This window comes from Ornithodoros turicata, unplaced genomic scaffold (genome assembly GCF_037126465.1).
Source record: "Ornithodoros turicata isolate Travis unplaced genomic scaffold, ASM3712646v1 ctg00000746.1, whole genome shotgun sequence".
In the NCBI taxonomy this organism is placed as follows: domain Eukaryota; kingdom Metazoa; phylum Arthropoda; class Arachnida; order Ixodida; family Argasidae; genus Ornithodoros; species Ornithodoros turicata.
In genome coordinates this window covers 2602929-2626444 of record NW_026999400.1, presented here as the reverse complement: position 1 = coordinate 2626444, position 23516 = coordinate 2602929, and the positions used below count along the sequence as shown (strand labels likewise).

The 23516-nt window shown below is 48.6% G+C and overlaps 1 protein-coding gene across 1 annotated transcript in view; it reads left to right on the top strand.

The window, feature by feature from the left end:
* LOC135374756 (uncharacterized) overlaps nucleotides 1–23516 on the top strand; it is a 283547-nt gene that overhangs the window by 191098 nt on the left and 68933 nt on the right. The window contains exons 4-5 of the mRNA XM_064607684.1: nucleotides 1595–1726; nucleotides 22598–22709. Of these exons, the coding sequence (XP_064463754.1) occupies nucleotides 1595–1726; nucleotides 22598–22709 (244 nt within the window). The remainder of the gene's footprint in view (nucleotides 1–1594; nucleotides 1727–22597; nucleotides 22710–23516) is intronic.

Genomic DNA, 23516 nt, shown 5'->3' with positions numbered 1-23516 from the left:
CTATTTTTTTTTTTTTCACTTAATACTTTACTGGCTTCGCACTGGGCTTTCAGAGGTGAGTTTCTCACCCTGACGGGAGGACATCACGTTCCACGTGACCTTCCGACGCCACTCGCTCAAACGTCGCCCACCTACGCATTGCTGATGAAGGCCCAATAAGGCCGAAACAGCTGTCCCATGCTGGTGTGGCGAAGTTTGGGACTTATAAACATATGTATGATATATATATATATGGTGCATATGTATGGTATATAACACAGTATTATCTATGCGTTTCCAGACGCGACCGTCCCTTCAAGATACAGTAAGTCCTCCCAGGTTGGACACCTCCCTAACTCGGAAAACTCACGATGTCGGACAAGATGGCGTTGCACCGTTTATGCTTCGCTCCAACCCGCCTATCAGCATGTCTTTTCCTTCAAAACGGGTCATTCGCTCAGTTTCTCCGGGTTGACGTACAGTCCATTAAAAAAAAAAGTGTGAACATCCCCGTAGACTTGAATGGGCTGTCAAGAGAACGGATAGCACACGGGCGACAAAAATGCACGGAGAGAAGACGATAGTTTGTGGTCACATACTAATGTCTGAGCCGAATTAATAGTACATTCTAATAATAAGAGGAATGTTCAACCTTCGACGTGTATTTGGCACATCAGAATGTCGCTCGCGTTCAGTAGAACGTGTCCGAACCTTTTACGAAACTTCAATGGATACACGCAAAATGTTGGACGTTGTCTTTGTGTCTGGGAACAGAAGGAAGCTGAATTCTTCTTTCTCAAGTTAGAGACTGCTAGTATGTGTTCCGCTTGGTAGTTTACCTTATAGCACCAGGAAGACATTAACCTTCTCCACCTTCGAGAAAATATCGGTCCGAAAAACGCACATAAAAGAGTTAGATCGTGTCTCGGCGCCCTATGCACGTGGGCAGTAAAATTACCCTTTACAGTTTTTGTAACACTTTCGTGCATTTGTGTTTTGTGAGCCACAGCAAACAGATATGTATTATTGCTCACGATTTTATAAGATTTACGTATGTCCTACTTTCCAGAACGCCACGCAATGTTTGATCGGTTTCTATGCCGACTTCGCTTGCTTTGTCCGTGCCAGCCCTTCGTGATCACATAGAGACTGTTTTCTGTGGCTTTCCAAGTGTTACAGAGCATTCGCGGAAAAAACAAAAATGCACTAGAATTGTGCCTCGTTGCCAATATATCCTGATAAAATCCGAGCAACATGTTAAAGCATCGCTCTCAATTCTTCCAGTCACGAACCTGCGTGTACAACTATAAAAAACGCGCCTTTAGTACTTATTAATCGATCATGGAAGGGAACTTAAGAGGATATGAGCAGAGATCGGTGTTGTCCGTCCGTGTGAATATCATGTTATGTTCGCTACCATGGTCTCTGCACTTTCTCAACACGATCTACATGTACTCTTGGCTTGTCTGTTGGCTTACCCCTTCTGGGACTGGCTTTTTTTGAACTGGGACTGGAATGAAGCTTTGCGTTGGGCTAGTTGGTTCGGATGACCCACCCAAGTTAATGAAATTTGATTCATCGTCGTGATCAAAATTATTTCTTTTACTCTTTTCAGCGTCTCCGCTAGGCGTTGCTTGCGGCCACGACGAAGCGTGCACCTACATAGTGGAGCAGGCAGTTTGCCGCCATGGAAAGTGTCGCTGCAAAGACGGCCACGAACCCCAGGACGGCACACGCTGCGTGCCCGGTACGTATCCTTTCCACACATTCCGGTACCAACACAGAGCTTACCACCCAGTCAACACGCATGGTACATGGAATGCGCAGCTCTCATACAACTCGTCGTTTCTGGCCATTCTGTGACGTTCCCCGGGACACGTAGGACTACTTGGTAGGACTACTTGGCGCAGACACAATGGCGAGACTCGCAACATCTACCAGAGCTCTCCTTGCTACCCTTTTACCCCTAACAACCTCTACCTGTTGCCTGCACATTTGCCGATGGCGCTGTGTCCGTACCCGGAAGAATATGGGCTACATCTTCCTGAGTTTAGATGACAACAATTATAATGACAAGGATGAATGTTGCCTTGTTTGATGACTGCATTTCTCGAGGAACTGCCCCGGCCGAGGACGCCAGCAACTTGGTGACAGGGTACAAGTTGCTTAGACAAGCCATCTTCCGCGAGGGAATTTAAATACGGGGTGCCATGTGATGAGCTTTCATCGCACGTTAAAGAACCCTCAGTTGGGCAAAAGCAATCCACAGACCGACCGCTGTGGCGTCGCTCATGATCTCAGTTGTCTCGCGACGTAAACGCACCCAATTATTATTCGAGGGACTGCCCGACCAGTTGTTCAGAGGGGGAGAATTCTACGCAGGCCACCACTCTGCCGATCCGAGTACTGGTGCGCCAATTACAACATGAGCAGTTGGTAAGTTTGTACTTAGTCTATTACGGGGACTAAGGCATGTCCTCTTCGACCGAGCTGCAATCCCTGCGGAGGCGATATCGCAGGTTGCCAGAGCAAGCGGTGCACGCTCAACTTTCGAATGTTACTCCTATTGGTGGAGATTGGAATCCCGTCGACTGCCTCAGTTTTAGTAACATAGTTGAGAACAAAACAGTTTGTCGCTGTCATCACGTCAAAAGAGGTTGACAGTACAACTGGAATCGCCGACGCACAACGACTGCGGCAAAGGATAATTGACACTTCGACGGATGTCGACATTCAGATCTACTGGCTACTTGCGAAAAGGGGGATAGTGAGGCTGGTTGCATGCCGTACCATTTGCAGGGGGAATTTGAGCAAGCTTTAACGTGTTCCTAAACCAGAAATGTACGCTTCAGCGGTTTCTTCTCGCAACTGCATCTTTTTTTTCCTTTTTTTTTTCACGTAGATAATATTTATGTTATTGTGCTGGTATGTACATTTTATACCACCACCGCGATAGAGTAGACTTCGCAAAATACCAGATCGTTCGTAAATGCTCCCGCGAGTCTGAAGCCATTCCCTGCCATGACACAATACATTCGCTGGGGCACGGCCGGGCCGTGAAGTTGTAGTGGGATGTGCATGACGAGCCCTTAAAATATACTCAAGTCCAACAGGAACTGGAAATCTGTACTCAGAAAGATGTTCCACTTCAGACGTTGTGTCAGCTACCTTCTGCGAATCCGTAAGCAGCTTATAGCGAGCACCTTCTCAACCGGTCCCTTTCCAGCACCAGGTACGTCGACCTCGGGTTTGTCAAGCAAGTCCATGACAAAGGTTTGGAACTCTCTTGCTCTGGACTGCTACCCAAGCTCTGCCGGCGCTTGGCCGCCAAAGGCTGCCGCCTATATCGGAAGTTCCAGCACTTGACGCATCAGCGTGCTGAATCTGATCGAATTTCTGTCGCAAACTTTCCCCCTGAACAATGACAACTTCTGCGTCATATAGCAACCGTAGAACATCCTTGTACTTGGGCTTTTTCCCTCTGAGCTGTGCGCTGATCTTCGTCGTTTGTTTCAGAGTTCTAGTCAGAGGCGGAGGCCCCTTGAAAGCTTTTTGAACAATTTGTACCATAGCATAATGTACCAGAACCGGCACGAGTTGGCTCGCAATGGAAGCAGGGCCCGTGGAAAGCATGTAGTGGAGCACTTTCTCAGCTTCTCTGATGTCCTCATAGAGACGTTTCTGACGATTCTCGAGCACGGGTAGCGCCGTGTATCCATGCTTCCTTCCATGTGTTCCCTTGCAGTTGTATATTTGCGGACTAAGGTGGCCTTCTTGTAACACTTCGCCAGATACTTCGTTCTATCACGGCCGGAATCCTGCCCCGAAGAGAGTACCAACGAACAAAATCTCCCAGGTTAGCTCCAGGGTTAGCAGCCTTGAAGGCTTCCATATCTGAGAGAATGCAAGCGCACCCTGCATACGTGCTCGAAGAGCTGCACCTTCTGGATTGCTCCCCAACTGTACTAGGGCCATGGCGTGCTCTTCTATCAAATCTTCGGTCATCGCGGTAAAAGGCCCAGCTGTGTTACTGCTATAAAAAAGAAAAATATTGACATCGTTCTGTTCCCCATACTGTGCCTGTAATCTTTGTACAATCTCAGCTGGTTTCACGTTCTCGTTCACAAGGAATTTGATTATACATCGCTGTTCCACAGAGACGGGCACACTGCTCCACGCCACGATAGCTGCCGCTGCTGCACGTGGCGCTGACCCAAGAAGGACTGCACTTCGCCCTTCGAAAGTTTTATTCACTTACTTATTCATTTTTCTCGAACAAAAGTATCGGTCAACCTTGAATGACCCTTGTGCACTGGATTGGATTGGATTGGAAAAGAAAGAAAAATATGGAGAGGTTAGTCCCGACCCAGTCAGAACTGGCTACTCCAAAACGCGTTTGTTGGTAAACAAAAAGAAAGAAAAAGGTCAGCTACGAAAAATAGGACAAACAAACAAACAACCAAGCAGGATAAAGCATAAAGGAAGACGGGGGAAAGGAAAGGGGGAGACGTTCGACGCCGAGAATCACTCACTGCACAATGTCAGATATAGTGCGAACACAATGTCACCGAAGTTTTCACAGAGTGTCCAGCAAGTCCGAAGCGATAAGAAAGTCCACAAGAGCGCGCAATGCTGGCACCTGGTGTTGGGCGGGCCAGCAGCCTAGAACCTTCCCAACGGAGAAAGGGCGATTGTCGAGGCGGGCTAGTGCCGCCTCAAGGGAAAGACGAGGCTCTCTGTATCGAGGGCAGGCTTCTATAACATGTTCTGTGTCCTCCAATACCCCGCACTCGGAACAATTCGGTGTGGAAACCTTCCCAAGTTTAAAGAGGAGGCGGCCGGTATATGGCACATTGAGACGTAGCCGGTGAATGATGGAGGTAACGGCCCGGGGGAGCGCTGGGGGCATTAAAAACTGCAGGTCTGGATCCACTTTGTGCAGCAGTGAGTTAACTGGGACGCATCGACGCCAGTGTTCCCCGCTCAGACGTTTCACTACTGCGTTTATCGTGCTCTTTGCATCCCCTCTTGTGAAGTAGACGGGGTGCGTGCGAACGCCACGCGCTAGATGGGCACGCCTGGCAGCTGCATCCGCAGCCTCATTTCCGGGGACACCGCAATGGCCAGGGACCCACTGCAACTGGATGTCATGTCCCCGTGATACGGCAGAAGTGTACACTTCAAGGACGTCATGCACCATTGGAGACAGACATACCGATCCTGTAGAGTGGAGAAGGACTTGTAAGGCGGCTTTGGAGTCGGTGTAGATGGACCACTGAGCTGGGGATGGAGAGGATGCAATGAAGCCAAGCGCCATACAAATCGCGTGCAGTTCCGCCGCCGCCGCCGACGTGCGGTGTGAGAGTCTTGCACATCCTTCAGCTGACAACTGTGGGATCACGTAGGCGCAAGCAGAGCCGGAACGCGTCGTTGATGCGTCGGTGAAAACCTGAATCTTCCCTCTATCGCTGTCAAGTACGGCCAAGGTGAGCTGCCGTAGAACAACCGTCGACGCAGCTTTCTTCGAGGACACTCCAGGTACCTCGACACGGACAGGGGGTATGGGCAGGGCCCATAGTGGGTCAGGGTGCTTCGGCAGAGATTTGTGCTTTGGGATGATGCTTCGGTGGGCAAGAACGGCTTCGCTGTACCCAGACGCTGGACGACGAATCAAAGCGCGCACTAAGGGGTGTCGATGGTGGCGAGTTGCCAGCCTCATATAGTGGCTAAGAGACTGATCGAGCCTCATGATGGGTACAGGTGGCTCCTTGGCTTCCGCGAAGACTAGAGCAGTTGATGTGGACTTGTGGACGCCGAGGCACGTCTTGATGCTCTTCGCAAGAATGGTCTCCAGCAGTTGCTCAGATGTAGGGCAGAGATGATGCAGTACTGGAAGGTGGTAAGTCAATACCTGACGTACAAGGGACCGGTGAAGACCGAAAAGAGCCCTAGAAGTGAGCCCCCACCGGGTACCACAGAGGTAGCGCAGAACATTCAGTCGGGACTCTGCTCTGTCTTTCAAGCAGCGAACTTCTGCTCTCCACGATAAGCTGCGGTCGAGGATGAGACCAAGGAACCGGTGGTGCGTAACGCGCCTCACTGGGTGCCCACTTATGTAGAGCTGAAGGTTTCTCAAATGGCGGCGTGTGAAAGGCAAAAACACAGTCTTTTCATGGGACAGGTCCATACCTCTGTCTGCCAGGAAGGAGGCTAGAATGTCCAGCGCGCTTTGCAGGCGGCGTTGTAGTGCTGGCCACTGCTTTCCAGAAGACCAGATACAAATATCGTCAGCGTACAAGCTAACATTGACGCCCCGTGGCAGGAGAGATGGTAGTGCGGCCATGACAACGTTGAACAGGAGCGGGCTAAGGACGCTTCCCTGTGGGACACCAGCTGCTGTACCGTGATGAAGGGTTTCGCCTTCTGAGGTTTTCACGTATACGGTCCTGTCTCGCAAGAAGTCAGAGATCCACCTAAGGGCTCTCCCCGTGACGTCCATAGTAAAAAGCCCATGCAGCACGTGATTGTGACTTGTGGTGTCATAGGCTCGCTTGACATCCAGAAAAACGGCAACACTCAGGAGGCCGTCAGCACTAGCCTGTTCCACGTGGGATACCACATTAATCACGCAATCACCCTTGTGCACTCATCATGCAGTATGCATTGGTTTAGGCTAAAGGATATATTTATTGACTGAAAACCGCGACTAAAAAGGCGGAGGCGGACTGCTGGGCAACCCTACCGCTGCCGGCGCGACAGAGAAACCAGACGCGATGCCAGCAGCAGGTCATCTACTTGGTTAGCAGACTGGCTTCGAATGAGCAAATGATTCAAGTTGACGTCAGAGCGCTTGTAAGGGGCGTTATGGCCGGCCGCTCGTCGCTGTTTATGCTTGCGAACTACGCTCGTGTGAAACGCAGCCATGAAACACCCGATGTTATAGCTGTCATTTATGTGTTGTCGTCGTTGTTGCTGTTGTTGTGGAACGCAGTATGTCAACAACAACTTTAGTTTGAGATGATGAATGGAGAGTTTCATCGCCATGGCCGATACTCTACCCCACTGCTGTTGGTGATGTGGAGAATGAAATAATGAGCCCCTTCACAATAAGAATCGAAGCCTTGGATATTTAACTGCCTTGTAACTTAATACCATTTTTTTACTAAGAGCAACTAATCAGGCTCTACGTTTTAAGACGCACTGCTTTTAATTAAGTCGATCGTTTACACATAGTTAGCCATATTCCTCACCATAGTATTGGTGCATGGTGTTGGCGCTCAGTTGCTCATGCGCCATAAAAACTCCATTATCGTCATCATCATTCTTGAGAACCATTCTCCGCCGAGAACTGAAAATTTTTAAGGAGATTCAAGTAGCTTTCCCGTCGCTCAAATAATATATTTAACCCAACTTACAGCATGTTCTCCAAAGATTAATAACCAAAGATAAGGTGTGTTCCACTTTTTGAATTCCTAAGGGCCTGTTCCGACATATAGCGATTTGCTATATAGCAATAGAAAATAGCGCTATATTTTCCTCCTCGCTTTGTTGCAAACTGCTAAAAAATAGCGCTTGCCATTTGAGCTCGTGTCAACCTCTTTGAGCGCTGGTGGTGGTCGGGTTTCTGAAAGAGCTCAGCGCTAATAATAGCGCTAGATTCGTCTTGGCCAATGAGGCGCTCCTTCAGCGGTGACGTCGCGAAAATTGTAGCGTTGTTTTGCTTCCGCATTTCACGGCACGGCGACTACAATTAGAAACGGTGAGTTTGCCATCCAAAATGTCTGGTAATTTTCTGTTTAGTCAAATTCATGGAACTTGTTCGTCCGCATGCTGTCGAACTCCGGAGGCACCATGATGGGAGTGACCGGAAACGACCACCGAACTTCCACTAAATTATATGCTCTGCAAGTAACCGAGCGTTCTGTGCATATCTCCTCTCCCGGTTACTCCGCTCGGGAAACCCCATTGGCTAAGGCGGCGCCCTCCCTCTTCCCTCTCACTGCCTCCTCTCATGCGCAGAGACGCACTTGCACAGCGTATAGCGCTGGCGCCGCTTCGAAAGTGAGAACCGTCCGATGGCAGTGAGCGCTGTTTTGTACCGCTATATTAGCGCGCTGCTACATGTCTGAACAGGCCTTAACGCTACGGTGTAGAAATACCTCCACCTGGTATTCGTTTCTTTTTTTCTCTCGCTCTCCTTTTTAGCAGAGAGAGCCCCCTCGTGGCCATTGTGTTGGGCAGTTCAAAAATTTCATTTCGAGCCAGAAGAGTAAAGGTCAGCTTCCGACATGAGCACAAAACGCGTTATGGTTTGGCCAGAATACACACGCACCATTGAACTACTTCAAATATGTGTGGTGAAATCTACATATTGCCGTTCTCCACGATGCACTGGTGGCTCTGCTGCTGCACTGAATTCTCAAATATCTAAACCAATTTTGTTATCGTGAGCCATTGTAAAGTTAATCTCAAGCGGCAGAAAATACTTCTTATGTAAATCAACACCGTGATAGGTGTGTTTACTGTCAAGTTATGTCAATGAAACTAAAGGCTTGGCTTCGCTGAATCGTCTCATGCTATTTCGGCAGGCTCGGACACTTATTTTGAACCAAGCTGAGTGCTTGAACTCGTGCCGGAATAAATAACGGTCCCGCTCCCTCCTGGAGGGATGTGTTTATTAAAAAGCAAGGCAGAAAATGGAAAGGTTAACCAGACAAAAAGCCGGCTTTCTAAGAATAAAATGAGAAAAGCGGGAGAAGAAATGTGAGTACAACACCGTGACGATGTCACAGGCCGTTCAGGAATTCTGACGCCATCAAAAATCGGTGGAGTACGCGGATGGCAGCCCACTGGTGGGTGTGCAGGACGGAGCCGAGCAGAGTGGCCCGAAATTCCTTACAGCCAATTTGAAGCCGGGCTTCTGGGCATTCTCTGATGCGTCCTATGCGCAACGATTAGTGAAGGAGCTGTTCCTTCTGTATTTTTTGATAATTTTCTGTATCCCAGCTGTTTTCTTCTGTTTGCTTGAAAGCATTAGGGAATAGCAAGCCCACACCGTGGCTAACCTTTCCCTTCCCTTTTTTCTTACTTTGCATTAAACATATCCCCCCCACCCCGACCGCGTCGCCGGGTGTCGCGATTTTGCATACCATATACGTAAGAGTTATGACGTGCAAATGACTTCGTTTACCCATGATAACGCCTCTTTATGTATGAAACGACGATCGAAGCGATGGTTGTTGAAGTTCGCGAAAAGCTGCCTTATCGTTCGGAAAGAATCGCGGGCAAACTCCGATACCCCACGTATTCAGCTATAATACTCCCCTATAGCGGCCAACACTCTCGCTATCCCAAGGGGGAAAAAACGAATCAGCTCTGAGCCTTCCACCGAATGTGATGTTTCCATCATGGACTGGATTATCGGACAGTGAGGGTGACCCTGAAATGATTAAGGTGCCGACAGATATACAGAGCCGTAAGTGGACAGGTCGGTGGAGATACATCACTGCAGAAGAAAAGAGTTCTTTTGTGTGTGTGTGTGTGCGCAGAGGAAAGGCAAGGCACGGGTGCAATATCTAGTCTGTCTAATGTAATAGATTAATGTGTAGTAATGCGTTGCGCATTGTGCTTGCTTCCCTGGATGCAAGGAACAAGGAAAAACAGACGATCATGGTTGCTCTCGCTTTACCTCGCTGACGTCGTATTTTTTGTCGTGTAGCGCTGAATGCGCGCGTGTCCCTATTGTAGTTGTCTCGGTAAATCATGCAACATCTGGAGCTGTTCCCACACGTGTCGTTTCGAATAGTTGCGTGTCTGACGAACTGAGTTTTATTTGTTACTGTTGCATTCGTGCATGAAAACAATCCAGTATATGGATACGTATCTAACACCGTCTAACACCTGATAGAGTGTTCGCGATACTGTTGCAATGCGGCCCGGTCTTTGTAAACACGTTGCAATGAGATCCATACGTATTATTTCGTGACATTTGGGCGGATATGTGTCTCTAACACCGTAAACAAGTGACATAGATATTCTTTTCAGAAACATCTGCTCTGGAAGCTATAGGCTTACTCGACTAGACAGCAGGGTCTTCAATATAGTGAAGGTGTTGGGGACTTTGGGCATCGAACACAAGGGTTGCTGCCTTGGGGGCACTTGTGAAATTTGTTCAGAGCTGTGGGGTGGACGCAATCTTTTAGGATTCTCTGTGCATGATCTTGGGATAATTGTGAATAGTGGACTGCTAGTGAACATGTGCATAGTGAATAACTTGCGAGTACAACACATGAGAAGTACTTTTGGGGAGTGGGGTGTGGGGTGAGAATTTATGTTAGGGGTAGCAGAACAAGTCGGGAGACGAGTTCAATTTCTCCTATCTTTTTTTTTCCTTACAAACAAACAAACAAAAACCGCTTGTTTAGTTTGCTCTATTGTAGATAGGTGTTTGATTTACGGAACCCTATAGATCAACATGGTACACTGGGGTAGCATTCTGCTGAGTGAGCGGAAGTCATCCCCATATCATCGTCATCATGCGTCATCATCTATCTCTCTCTCTCTCTCTCTCGTACACTCTGTCTTCCTGCGCACTGGCGTAGACAGAAAAATACTTCGGGAGCGGTTCTAATGGGACTTTACATGGGGAAGGAGGATTTCACTCTCATTTCCCTCTCCCAAATGCACCACCAAAGGTATTATTTCATTATTTCGGGGACTTGAATCCCCAAAGCTCCCCGTCTCGCTATGCCACTGTGTCTGCGTGCAGTATCTTGCTTGCCATGTGAAAAGCTGCGTCCTTGCTATGCCTTGCACTGCGTCTCCGCTGTGCTTTGTCTATGGCTTTGTCTATGCTACATATCCTTTATTACGATCACACTCGCATACTAACCCACATACCCTGGGGTAGGGCATCGTACTTCCTGCGATGAAGCTCCTCACCCATTGTCATGCATGTAGTAGAGGTAGTTGCTGTAGTTGTACACTTTTAGGGATACAAAGAAGTGAAAACGTAGAAACACACATGCTCCCTCTGGATTTTGACTCTTTTCGTACGCTAGGAAAATCTCCATCGCTGCACCTATTGCGCTGTGCATGCGCAGCTGTTCATTGCGTATGAATAAAGTTCGATAACAGCTCTCTCTCGGTATGCGTGTAATGTGTGAGTGTCTGTTTCTGCAAACAAGGAGACAAACGGCCGCGCACAGTTTTTTTTTTTTTTTTTGTTCCTTCAAAGCTGACTATTCAAGGCTACACATGATTATGCAAAAGGGTACGTGAGATAGGGAAATAACAATTTAGCAGCTGCACCTATTGGAGAGGAAATAGAAGGGCGCAGTATTTGGATGTTGGAATTTGCCAACTCAAGTGTGCAACGGTTCCACTTTTGAGGGAAGAACTGTCGGATTGCTACGCTTCTATCGATTGTGTACTCTTCAGGAAAGCGTGCCCACAAGACTAAACGCTATGAAACTCCCTACTGTTTGGATCTGTGGCAGCTTGGGCCCGAAATGGCACTGTGCAAATTTTGCTGTAACAGCCTTATTGGAGACTCGCTCATGACAGCGAGCCGGCTACTTGCATCCACTGTATGGTCCCACTCAGCTTACTAACTGACTGAAATTAGGCGCCTTCTGTACCGGTGACACGGCTCTACCTTGAAGGACCCTTGTAACTGTAAGCATATCCTAAGTAATCTGTCCCATTTGCAATGTAGAAGCTTACACGCTACACACACACACACACACATATAAAGAGACGATAAGTTGGGGCTGATGCCGGCCAGCAAGCTGGACGCTGCCCCGGTGCCATTTGTAGACAGTGAGAGATGATGATGGAGGTGAGAATTGAGGTGATCAAAGCAGGGTCGTGAGGTCTGTTGATGGCAGGAAATCCCGAAAGTGACGGTGACCTTGGTGCATATGAACGACACTAGACCAATGGGCCCTGCGCCTTGCCTATGGTAAAGAGCAGTGGTCCATTGCAAGTATGCCGTGCTGCAAGATCTCACGCTACCGCTGGTGTAGTCAGGGCAGTCCATAAGTAGGTGGTGCAGGTCAGCGCGCACATTCCATGTTGCACAAAGGGCTTCTTCTTCACCGTATGCGGTTGAATGTTGCATTTACCCCAGTTATGAGGCAGCGCCTTGGCCGCGCGCCATCGGCCCTTTGTGCATCATGCAATGTGCGCTGCTTCATAAGTGGGGCAAATGCAACATTGAGCAGCACACGGTGAAGAAGAGATGCGTAGTGTCGCGGAAGGCGATGGGGAAGCGACAGAGAGAGAGACGGATCCACTTCGTGGAGCAAGGCGTAGGGTGTCATGTCATGCAGCCACAGTGATCTCGTCTTGTCTGCAGACATAGCACGGATAACGGCCCGACGGTCACCTTTGGGCAAGATGATAGAGTGGTCTAGTGGACTGAAGGTATCCGATAAATCCTTAGGGCAGCCTGGTCAGCCTCTTCACTTCCGGGTATGCCCTCATGACCAGGTACTCACTGTAATACTATGCAGTGAGCCAGATCCAGCAGCTTCTTGTAGGATTCAATCACGTCAGCAACAATGGACATGAGAGGACCGCGAATGCCCATTGTTGCGAGGCATTGGAGAGAAGCCTTTGAGTCTGTATAGAAGACCCATGATAGAACCGAACACTGCATAATTTTGCGCATGGCATAGAGCAAAGCATGCAGCTCAGCACATGTTGACGACGTCGGATGCGGGAGACGGGAGATACCAGTTATGTCTTCGGAGGGAATAACATAGGCGCATGCGGAGCTGGTTTTTGTGGATGAGCATCCGTAAAAACAGGAGTAAAGCCTGCATACAGATCGCTCATCATATCCAATGTGAGCGCCTTGGACACACCTGCTGCAACATCATTCTTTCTCTGCTGCCCGGGAACGAATAGTGAAGCAGATGGTAGGGCGAGGGTCCAAGGTGGAGTTGAACGCACCTGGGGCTCAACTTGAAAACGTGGCAGGTGAGGCTTCAGCTGTTTAATGCAGGACCAGAACTTGTTATTCCTGCGGCGGGAAAGCTTCAGCAATAAAGGATGCCGCCGGTTGTGGGCGAGATCGAGATGTAGTACTAGCTGACTGTATAGGGGTGGACCACGTACAGCTTGGGACAAAAGTTTACGGAACACCGGGGTGTCGCATTTCTCCAATGGAGCGACAAACCAACAGCAAGAAGGAGTGGACATACATACTGAGAGATGGATAGAATAGCTCGCCACCCGTTTCCTATTCGATCGCTTCGTGATAGCAGGGAGGCGCTCCGATGAAGAAATACGCAGGTGCCGTGTTCCGTAAACTTTTGTCCCAAGCTGTACCAGTGCTCGATGAATGGCCAAGAGAGATTGCGCATCGCAGCCCCACCTAGGGCCAGCAATGTGTCGCACTACGGCAATCCCCCTGGAGAGCTTCGCCTCTAGGCCCGCTATATGTTTTGTCTACGAGAGTCGAGAATCCAGCGTAACATCCAAGAACTTGCATGAGATGGAGGACTGGAGCTGTTGTCCAGCCGCAAAAGGACGATATGGAAGTATGTTATTTCGCGTGAAGGCGATAACGTCTGTCTTCTCCCACCTGACACGCTACCTCTTCTCATTAACTACCAGCGCTATGTGACCCGCCGTGATACACTCCGACTCCGGCAGCTTGTCTAGGATGTGACAATTCCTCAAGGCTGCCACTTGGCCCTATGCACAGCATAGTGGCGTTGACCGCAGACTATCTTAACTTCCTCAGTGAAACTGATCTTGGCAATTGAAAGATTTAGGATTGGTTTCCCAAACGCTAGTTGACGCCTGAGCCGAGATCAGACTGCCATAAACTTGGTGTAAATCGTCGACCTTGTTTCACCAACGCGGAATAGCGATATTTCCCGTCAAGCTGGGTCTCAGAGCACCACCTCAGAGTAGTTGATAACACACGGTGGACGATTAGCGCCAAGTTCAGGGACGTCTAATCTCAGTACAACTGTTAACTAACGTTGGTGAAACAGGGGCTTCACAAGCTTTCCTACGCGAGGTTCCACTGTTTCAGGTCTCATACACGAAAGCTTGTGACCAAAAATATTTCAAGTGAGTTACCCTCCTTCATTTATTTCAAGTTTCAGTTTTTGGTATAGATTGACCCGCAAGCTGAAATATGCCTTACTCCAATTAACTTGAACAGGAACTTGTTAGCAAAACTATGAAGTATAGTAGCACCAGCGAACAGTACGAGACCACCATTTTTTTCTTTGTCACATTACATCACGAGAATAATGACAACGGTCTAACGTGATTACTTACGGCACTAATGGTTTGTTTTTTATTTCTTTTTTTTTGCGAGGGATGGCAAGCCGGTTATTATCTGGCTAGCTTTCCCACAACAATAGCCGGTACATACTGACATGAGGTGTGTTACCGTTGCACAAAAAGTCCCATATACCCCTTTGAGGATCCCTTACATGCCTTCGTCCCCAGAGGCATCAATGAACATGCACGCCTTCTTTTGTGATACTCCGCGGTCTTTCCTCGAATCCTTCTCCGAAAATAACGCGAAACCAAAACATTTTATAACGCAAAAAAATGTGAAAACACCCACATTTCCGTAACGGGAACAAGGGTTTTGCATTTAGATAGCTCCCACCGGCGCGGGTCTTTCGATTGGCGAGGCTTTGGACCGTCAAGTCAGCGCTCGCCCGGAGGCATCTGTCCGGCTCCGTAATTGATATAAATCGGTGCAGCCGAATGACGGCTCCCTGTGGGCCGGAGTGCAACGCAATGTTGCAGCCTTTTGTGTTTCACGACGCGTGTAATGAAATTCCCAATAGGTAAGAATTAGCATCGGGCAGCAGTATGTTTCTTGCAGTAAAACTGCATTGGGCAGCAGGAAAAGTGATCTTGCTTCCTCTACTGTATATTTCTTAGTTCTCCGCCATTAAGAACAACAACAACAAATACATGAAGTGACGGTGATTGAAATAATTTGCAACATAATTTGTGGCTCACTGGTCAGCATGTGATCTGAAATGATGAGTTAATCGGTGAATGATGATCCGAGTCCTTGGTAGGACAAAGTACGACAAAGCTGGTACGCCGCGTAACATCCATAGCACAAACCCAATAGTCACTACATGAACCCCTCTCGACCAGATAATGCTATTGCACAAGGCATAAAACTCACAATATGAATTGAGTTCAGGTAAAGCGCGTAGAGGGGGACCAGTGTCCTTCAGAGTCTAGAAATGAAAACACTGCTCGACGGTGGTGCGTGTGTAGCGGCCGGTGGACAACGACGAGGATGGACACGCGCCTGGAGCACCGGCTTGAGTTCCACCGGCGCAGCCATGGAGGTAGGCCACCGTCATCGCCGGTCGGGACTCATGTAGAGGAACTCCACCTCCTCTACATTTGGTGACCCGCACTACGAACACCTCAGTTCGGTGAACGATTAGGCCTTTTACTGTACAGGTACATACATAGCTGTATGTACCTGCTAAATAAAATTTAGGACCATATTGCAATTTATTGACACGCTATACAGGAAGGTAAGAAACGGGAAATGCATATGGGTGTGCCGATGAGATAGGGAGCCAGATCAGGCCCCTTTTCTACGCATGCATACAAATGGCGTAGCTCAGCGTAGCGTGTATGTATGTACAGAGTCGCCATTTACCTGCACGCCGATGTAACCGGTGCACCACTCGAAGTACCCGTCTGTTAAGATGGTATCTGAGGGATTTGTGCAGTACAGATGTCCAGTGGCCTCGTGATATAGCTTTGTGCTACTTCTCGCCTCGCGCCTCGACGGAACGGATGCGCGACTATACAGGGTGTTTCAGATAAGGCGGACTCATGCGGTCTATAGGTAACGTTCGTTTCCGGAGAGAGTTGGCTGCACCGTCCCAAAATTGTTTTCTTCGCTTTGCTTTCCTCCAGCGCTTTAAGAAAGTAATGTAATCGGCACCAGCGTGGAGAACATGATAGCAAACGAATAAGCCATTGTTTTCATTTGCAAGGACCTAGAAAACTGCTGTAAAGCTTGTCCAATTTGTTGATTGCAATCAATTCCCTCACTGTTACTGTAGGGAATAACATCATTTTTAGCCTAAATATTGCTGGCCGGCGGGCCGAGAAGCGATTTTGTTGCATTTCCCATAGACCCCCCATGTAATGAAAATTTGACGAACTTTAATTCGCCAAAAATCAGTGGATCGCGTGAGGCCTCCAAAAATGCGTTATTCCCTAGACAAACTCCAGGGGAACATGCCTCTACCTGTTTCGTATGGAAATCTAGCGAGGTTTACGAGAACCCTGCGAACAAAAATTCCCCATAGACTTCTTAAGAAGACAGTCCGCCTTAAATCGCCGGGCTGAATAATTCGCGAACGGGTGCACACATTGAAGAAATTTCTTTTTTACAATTATTTTTCTAATACCACTTACAAGCTGCGCACCGTGTTAATGAGTGGGAGGCGCTCATTATTTAAATAAAAATTCAAATGACTTCGTGAAAAACATAACTTCTAAAGAAGTGCGCCGTCGGCATTAAAATGGGTACTACCCCTTTTGGGACCTTCAGTGGACACCTCTTAGAAAAAAATTTGCAACCGCAGCGGGTGATTTGTTGCAGTAATTAATTGTTTTCGGCTTACATATTTTTGATGCGGCTGGTCGCGGCGAAGCGCAAAAAGACACAATTCATTGGTGTAAAGGACGTAATTCACTGGTGGATAATGGAGTGGAAGAGCGTCCTTTTGCGATTCACCGTGACCAGCCGCGACAAAAAATATGTAAACCGAAACTAATTAATTACTCAAACAAATCACCCTCTTCGGTGGGTCTTCTCATGCCGACGGCGCCCTGCTTTAGAAGTTGTGGTTTTCACGAAACTCATTGGAATTTTTATTTAAATAATGAGCGCCTCCCACTCATTCACACGGTGCGCAGCTTGCAGGTCGGACAGATACATGTAAAAAAGAAAGTTCTTCCATTGGTGCACCCGTTCGCGAATGATTTAGCCCTGGGATTTAACTGAGACCCCCTGTACAGTGTACGCACCCGCGCCTTACCGAACTAACAAGATCCTCCTCGTCGGGGACTTCAACGTTGACTTTTCAGCGAACCTCAGCTACGTACCGACGTCCGCCAACCCACCGCCAGACACAGATCATACATAGACCTGCACTCTTAAAAATGAACTTCACCGCATAGCACGCTCCTAGCCAACCGTAAACTCGAATGATATAGTTATCTGCCCTGATTTGTTGAAAACGGGAGGCGTACGCCTTTTTTGTGACACTTATGCTGTTCATAATTGTCACAAAAAAGGCGTACGCCTTCCGTTTTCATCAAATGAGCGCAGGTAACGACATCATTCGAGATTATGGTTGCCTAGGAGCGTGCTATGCGGTGATGTTCATTTTTAAGAGCGTGGCCATTGGAAACACCCTCTTCGTTCAAGACAACACGCATCTCGCGAACCATTTCAACGACCAGAAAATAGTGGTCATCACACTGAAATAAACTTTAATGCGTCCTCACTGAACCATGGGCGTTCCGAGGATTTTTTTCCATGGGCGTGGGGGAAAGTCGTTCCAGGAGGGCAAAGCCTGCAACCCTCCCCCCTCCCCTGCACTCACACACACACACCTCTTTCTTTTGTTTTTTTTTTTAGGCGAATGTTGCGGGATGCGGGTGTTCAGAGGTTTATATTATGTCAGAGAATAATCATGACGACCTATGACTAATGAGCGCACAATTTTCACAAGTGACCTCGGGGCTCCAGGGAGGGGCCATGGCCCCTCTTGGTACGCCCATGCACTCAACCACGCACAGCTGACGCTGGACTTCGCGTTACAGGAGTCGTTACCGTCCTTGAATTTTTTTGTTCTTTCATTTATAAGCATTGGATATTAGCCCAAGCGACGAACGCCCACGCACAGCTACTCTCTATTAATAGAGCGGCTTACCTTGTGAAATGGAAAAGTCGTGATAGTTATGCGTGGCAACTACTCTGCTACACTAAAACTATGCAGTGCTTTAGTTAGGCCGCAGACTCCATGAACGAGGTAGCCTGTCTGTACCTCATTAGCGATTCGTTTTCAAATATTCTGGCGACAAACTGCGTACGTATTATTATCAGGATTCTAAGCGGTAATCCTTCATTATTAGGAACCAAACCTGCAGAGCGTGTCACTTTCATATTCAACGTAAAATCTCGGGCTTTGCCAAATGAGATCCTTAAATAATGTAACGCTGTCTCTTCTGAGTTTAAAACGCTAACGACGTCGGCGATTGAGTCTCGAAAAACTTTTGTGTACATTTGTTGAGTCGTCACCACTCACAAGCCATCATCAGCTAATTTTTATGGGCAGCCACATTTTTTTCTGTGTAATGCTACTCCGCGTTAGAGATTAACATGGACCGCCGATTAACATGGCACAACGGCCCGGCCAGCAGGCAGGGCTCATGCTACCCACAGTTTTCGGCCACGCCCGGGCCTGGGCTTTACCTCGCCAGCCTTTATTACGATTCCCTTTGCTACAGCCAGGAAAAAATGAATGAAGACAAAAAGACTGCCGCTCGCTATAGGTCACCTATCCTCCGCTAGCTTCGCATGCTCGGCAAAGAAAAGACGCAGTTTGCACGTCGCCGTTTAAAAATGCTATTTTTAAAAGGAAGGGAAACTTCAATATCCGGTACGGCTGATGACGGTGATATTCCTCAACCCGGAGAAAAGCTGGTTCGTAGAATGTTTACAAAGGGCCTTACGAAGACGAGAAACAGCGAAGGGGGCTTCGGCGCAGCTGCCCAGGCTCTATCCAACGCCCGTTGACGGCATCCTTTTCCTCCACAATAATCTTTAGCAGCGAAGAAAGAATGCAATGCGTGGATATGTCTACGCCAGAGTCACGGTTCACCGATTCATATCGGCTCTGCCTGTGCGTACGTAATTCCTGAGCCGCCGATTGAAAGAAGTGCAAGGCTATCGCACCCGACGTCGGCGGCTGTGGCCGAGCTATACATTCCATTCTCATCACGCTTTCCTTCATTGTGTCCCGTCAGCCCCCGATACACTGCACCATATACAGTGACTCCAAAACCGCCCTCCGAGCTCTGCACTGTACCATGAGATCGAGCTCTCTCGTTCCACTGGTCTGTGGCGTCCTCAGGGAATATTCGTGTGTTGTCACACAGGGTCATAACATCATCTTACAGTGGATCCAAGGTCACTGTTGCGTCCCTATGGGAATGAAGCTGCCGACCAACTTGCGAGACGGGCTCATGTGGCACGTGGTGTACCAACGCACACTACATATTTTACTCAAGCGGACACGAAGTCAGCACTTGGTACTCTTACGGGACGTCTGTGCAGTGAACACTGGCGAAGTGTCCCTTCTACGTGATTCCTGCGCAAAAGTGGACCCAGATCTCCGTCTTTATATGCCGTCAGCGCGTCCTCGACCCATCACATCGCTCATCTATACAGGCGCCGCCTCAACGTGCCATACGGCGGCCGGCTATTGTTTAAGCTCGGCGAGGTTTCATCCCGAAAGTGCGTCGCGTCGCTTCAAGAAGATGGTGTGGGCGGCTGTACCCTTGCCTGGTTGCAAGCCTTCCTCTCTGACTGGTCTCTGTTCGTACGCACAGCAGATGGTGACAATGCCAACTACTTTGTGCATCGTGGAGTTCCACAGGGGAGCGTCCTCAGCCCGCTCCTGTTTAATGTCATCCTGGCGCATCTCCCTTCTCTTCTGCCCAAGCATACCCACATCACGATCTATGCCGATGACATTTGCATATGGACCTCTGCAGCGCGCCGTGATGCCATTCAGCGTCGTCTGCAACATGCCTTAGACCTTCTAGTGACGCATCTTGCTGACTGTGGGTTGTCTGTCTCGCCCGCTAAGACAGTAGCTATGGCATTCATGCGCCGCTCCCTCACCAAATACCCCCTACTGCTAGCTGGCTCTAGACTGAACCACGTCTCGCATTATCGGTATCTAGGCATCATCATTGATAGGGGACTGACATGGTCGCGGCAGATCAACTCCCTTTCTGCTCGCGCCCGCATCTACTGTAATGTGCTCCGGCACCTCTGTGGATCCATCGTGTCACTGCTCCATGTTGCTTGGCGTTATGCGCTATAGCCTGCCTGTCCTTTATTGGATCTCCAACACTCACGAGCGGGAGCTGCTCAATATTCAAGCCAGAAGCCTCCGTCTCTGTTTGGGAGTGCCAAAGACAACGGAAACCTTCTCTGTTTTGGCGGAGGCACGCGAGCGATCGGTGCTTATTATTCGCGATAGTGTCGCCTTACACGCGTACACACGCTACCTTGCCCGCCATCCAGCCCGTTACCTCTGTGACATTGCGCAACGTTATCCCGCATCTGCATTCGGTCAAGCTATTTGCCGTTTACGAAGCAGCATCCCCTCAACCTCAACCTCCGCCCGGACCTCTTTTGCCCCACCCATGTGGACACTTCACTACCCCACTGTACAAACGTCAATTCCGGGCCTTAGGAAAAAGAAGGTTGTGCCAACAGTTGTGGCCTGTCAACTGACCTTATACCACATCTACAGTCACCACCGGCATCGAACCTAAATATACACCGATGCTTCAGTTTCTCTAGTTGGGTCGTCTGCTGCATTCTGCATCCCAGAGGATGGAGCTGAGCACGACTTCAAGCTGCCTCTTATGTCATCTGCTGAGGTCGAGGCATTCGCACTACTGACCGCTTTGAGACATGTCTTCTCGTGTGCGCCCAGGGCCTGGACGATCCTCACCGACAGTAAAGTGGCTCTGGAGGCGCTGGCCTCTTATTCTGCCGCAGTCATCACTGCCCTACACCACGATCATCGCCGCTGCATTTCCCGCTTTTGCCGAGATCCCCTAATTAAAGGGTTAATTAATGCATTTTAGGTAATTAGTCAACTTGTAGTTGCATACTCTCTTCGGCGGGATGTCAGACTGGCCGTAGAATTTAACTGCAAAAACGGCATCTATTTTGCTGTGCTAGTTTTTTAATAAAAATTCTGTATCGAATAAAAATAAACACCCTGTATAACGAGCCCTAAATAACGCGTCCTGGAGTAGCCAGTCGCGAGTGGATTGGGACTAACATCTCTATTTTTTCTTTTACAAACCAAATCAAATCAATCTGCGCCAGAAATGTGTAGTCTAATAAACTCGTGGGGGTTTGTGATACCTGAGAGGTGCGATGGTGCGATTTCTTGGATATTCGCAGTTTAAGCTGTAACGGACTTCGGCAATTCCGATCAGCGTAACGCGCGAGACTGGTCTTTCTGTAGCGGGCCCAGGCCGAGCTTGGGTTCTTCTTTGAAGATACGGGCCAGGCCTTGCCAAAAAATGACGGCCCGTATCAATCGCTATACTTGGCTTTTCTGAAAGGTACATAGGAGCAAAGCACACTGTTTTGTGATGTTTCCTGGTCCATAGGGCATGTATAGACATTGCAGGAGGTGACGAAGTAGGTCCGTTAAAGTGTGGCTGTTGTACTGGTTCGTTACCTAGAGATCGAATTTATAGACACTAACAGGGGGCGCTCTTCGCCACATAGCACGCGGTGTGCCAATCATCGTGGCGGATGATATCGCTCTGTCTCCCGACAAGATGAGAAAGCGGGCGCACACCTTTTTATTTCTCAACTTTCCTTTCAATACGAAGATAAAACGATACGATTCTGAAGGTTGTTTGGCCTAGGAAGATTTATGCGACGAAGAGCGCTACCAGGTAGTGCCTCAAGATCCGCTCTCTACACTGTTAAAACAGAACTTCACCACATAGCACTCTCCTAACAAACCATCATTCCGAATGATATCATTCTGTGCATTGATTTGTTGCAAATGGGAGATGGGCGCCTATATGAGGCGCATTATGCTTGTCTCAGATAAGCGCCTCCTCCCTGTTTTGAACAAATCAGTACACAGAATATCATCATTCCGAATGACGGTTGGTTTGGAGCGTGCTATGTGGTGAAGTTCTGTTTTAACAGTGTAGTTATAACAGGAGGTGGGTGGGCTGACACAGGGGTTGTGCTTCCTGCAGCTTGGGTTCACTCCTACACTCTTAAAAATGAACTTCACTGCATAGCACGCTCCTACCCAATCATAATCTCGAATGATATCGTTATCTGCCTTGATTTGTTCAAAACGGGAGGCGTACGCCTTCGGGTTTCTACAAATCAAGGCAGATAACGATATCATTCGAGATTATGATTGGCTAGGAGCGTGCTATGCAGTGAAGTTCATTTTTAAGAGTGTAGTCACAGCTGTAACTGCGCGCTAGAGGTGTTCGCGGGTGCGGGTATACCCGCGGTTATGCCAAAGATGCTCGCATAGCTCAGAAGTTTGCGGGTAGAAATTCTGTCACCGCGCGTTGCGGGCAGTGCGGGTGAATGTACGTTACCCGCATCCCCTAAGCTAGCCTTTTGCTACTCTAACGTACTCATTAATTTTGGCATTTCCCCCAAGCTTCATCGGGAACTCTTTCACATATCCCATGGTGATATGACCCTTCACCGGAGCACGTGCAGAGCGTCGGGATGGCTCTGATTTACCTGACGTCACTAATATCCATGTGTCTTTTTTTCGTGCAGCGCGCGGAGTGGCTATTCTGGACAACGCGGAGCTGACAACCATGATCAGCGTCATCGCGTCGCTGGTCATCTTTACAGCGCTCTTCTGTCTCGTCCTTAGGCTCTTCAGCAAGTAAGTGACTTCACCTAATTCCGCAACACGTCTAACTTTCCCAGTTCAAATAGGAAGCCGATATCGTGCAGAGTAGTCAGTGGCACGTTCGCTGGCTTCCTTGCAGTCTGCATACATTGCTCACAAAGTTATACGTGCTCTTTCGTTGCGATGCTTGCATCTTCGTGACAGGACAGCTTCCCATTATAAGGTTTGCTCTACCTCTGGGAATTCTGCGAAAATTGTTGGGATTGGTTTAAATGTGGTAGATTCGCAGGGTCATCGTTCGCGGTACTTTTAGTTTTTTGTCGCGTTCTAAAGAAAGAGCATACATGTATTTGTCTGTTCGGCCCATCAGCGATCGTAGCAGACGGCGGTCTTTTCAGCAAACCACGTACAGGTGCCATGTCTTCCAGGGCATGTTGTTGAAGTGTTCCTTGAATGCAAGCTCTTGCTTCTGTCAACATAGAGTTTATCGATTACAAAACAATGTCAAAACAAAATTTTCTCGGAACCTCCTTGTGGCAGCACGAGATGGAATGTGCTTGTCTTCTGCAGTTCGAATGTTGCACATTCCCAGTGCCGGCGTCTGGGAGGGCCCACCTGGAGGGGCGCTAAAAAGGGCACCTTTCGGGCAGGAGGAAGCCGCTTTAGGATGACAGGAGAAAGAAAGTCAATCAAGAGTACGGGTAGGGGCGGAAATTTCCTACTTGTCTCCCGGAGGCGAAAAGCAGACGCCGGTATTGCACATTCCAATAGTGTTCCAGTGCTGCTCGTACTCAGCAGATCACTTCCCACAGTTCATACGAATGTTGGCAAAGCATCAGC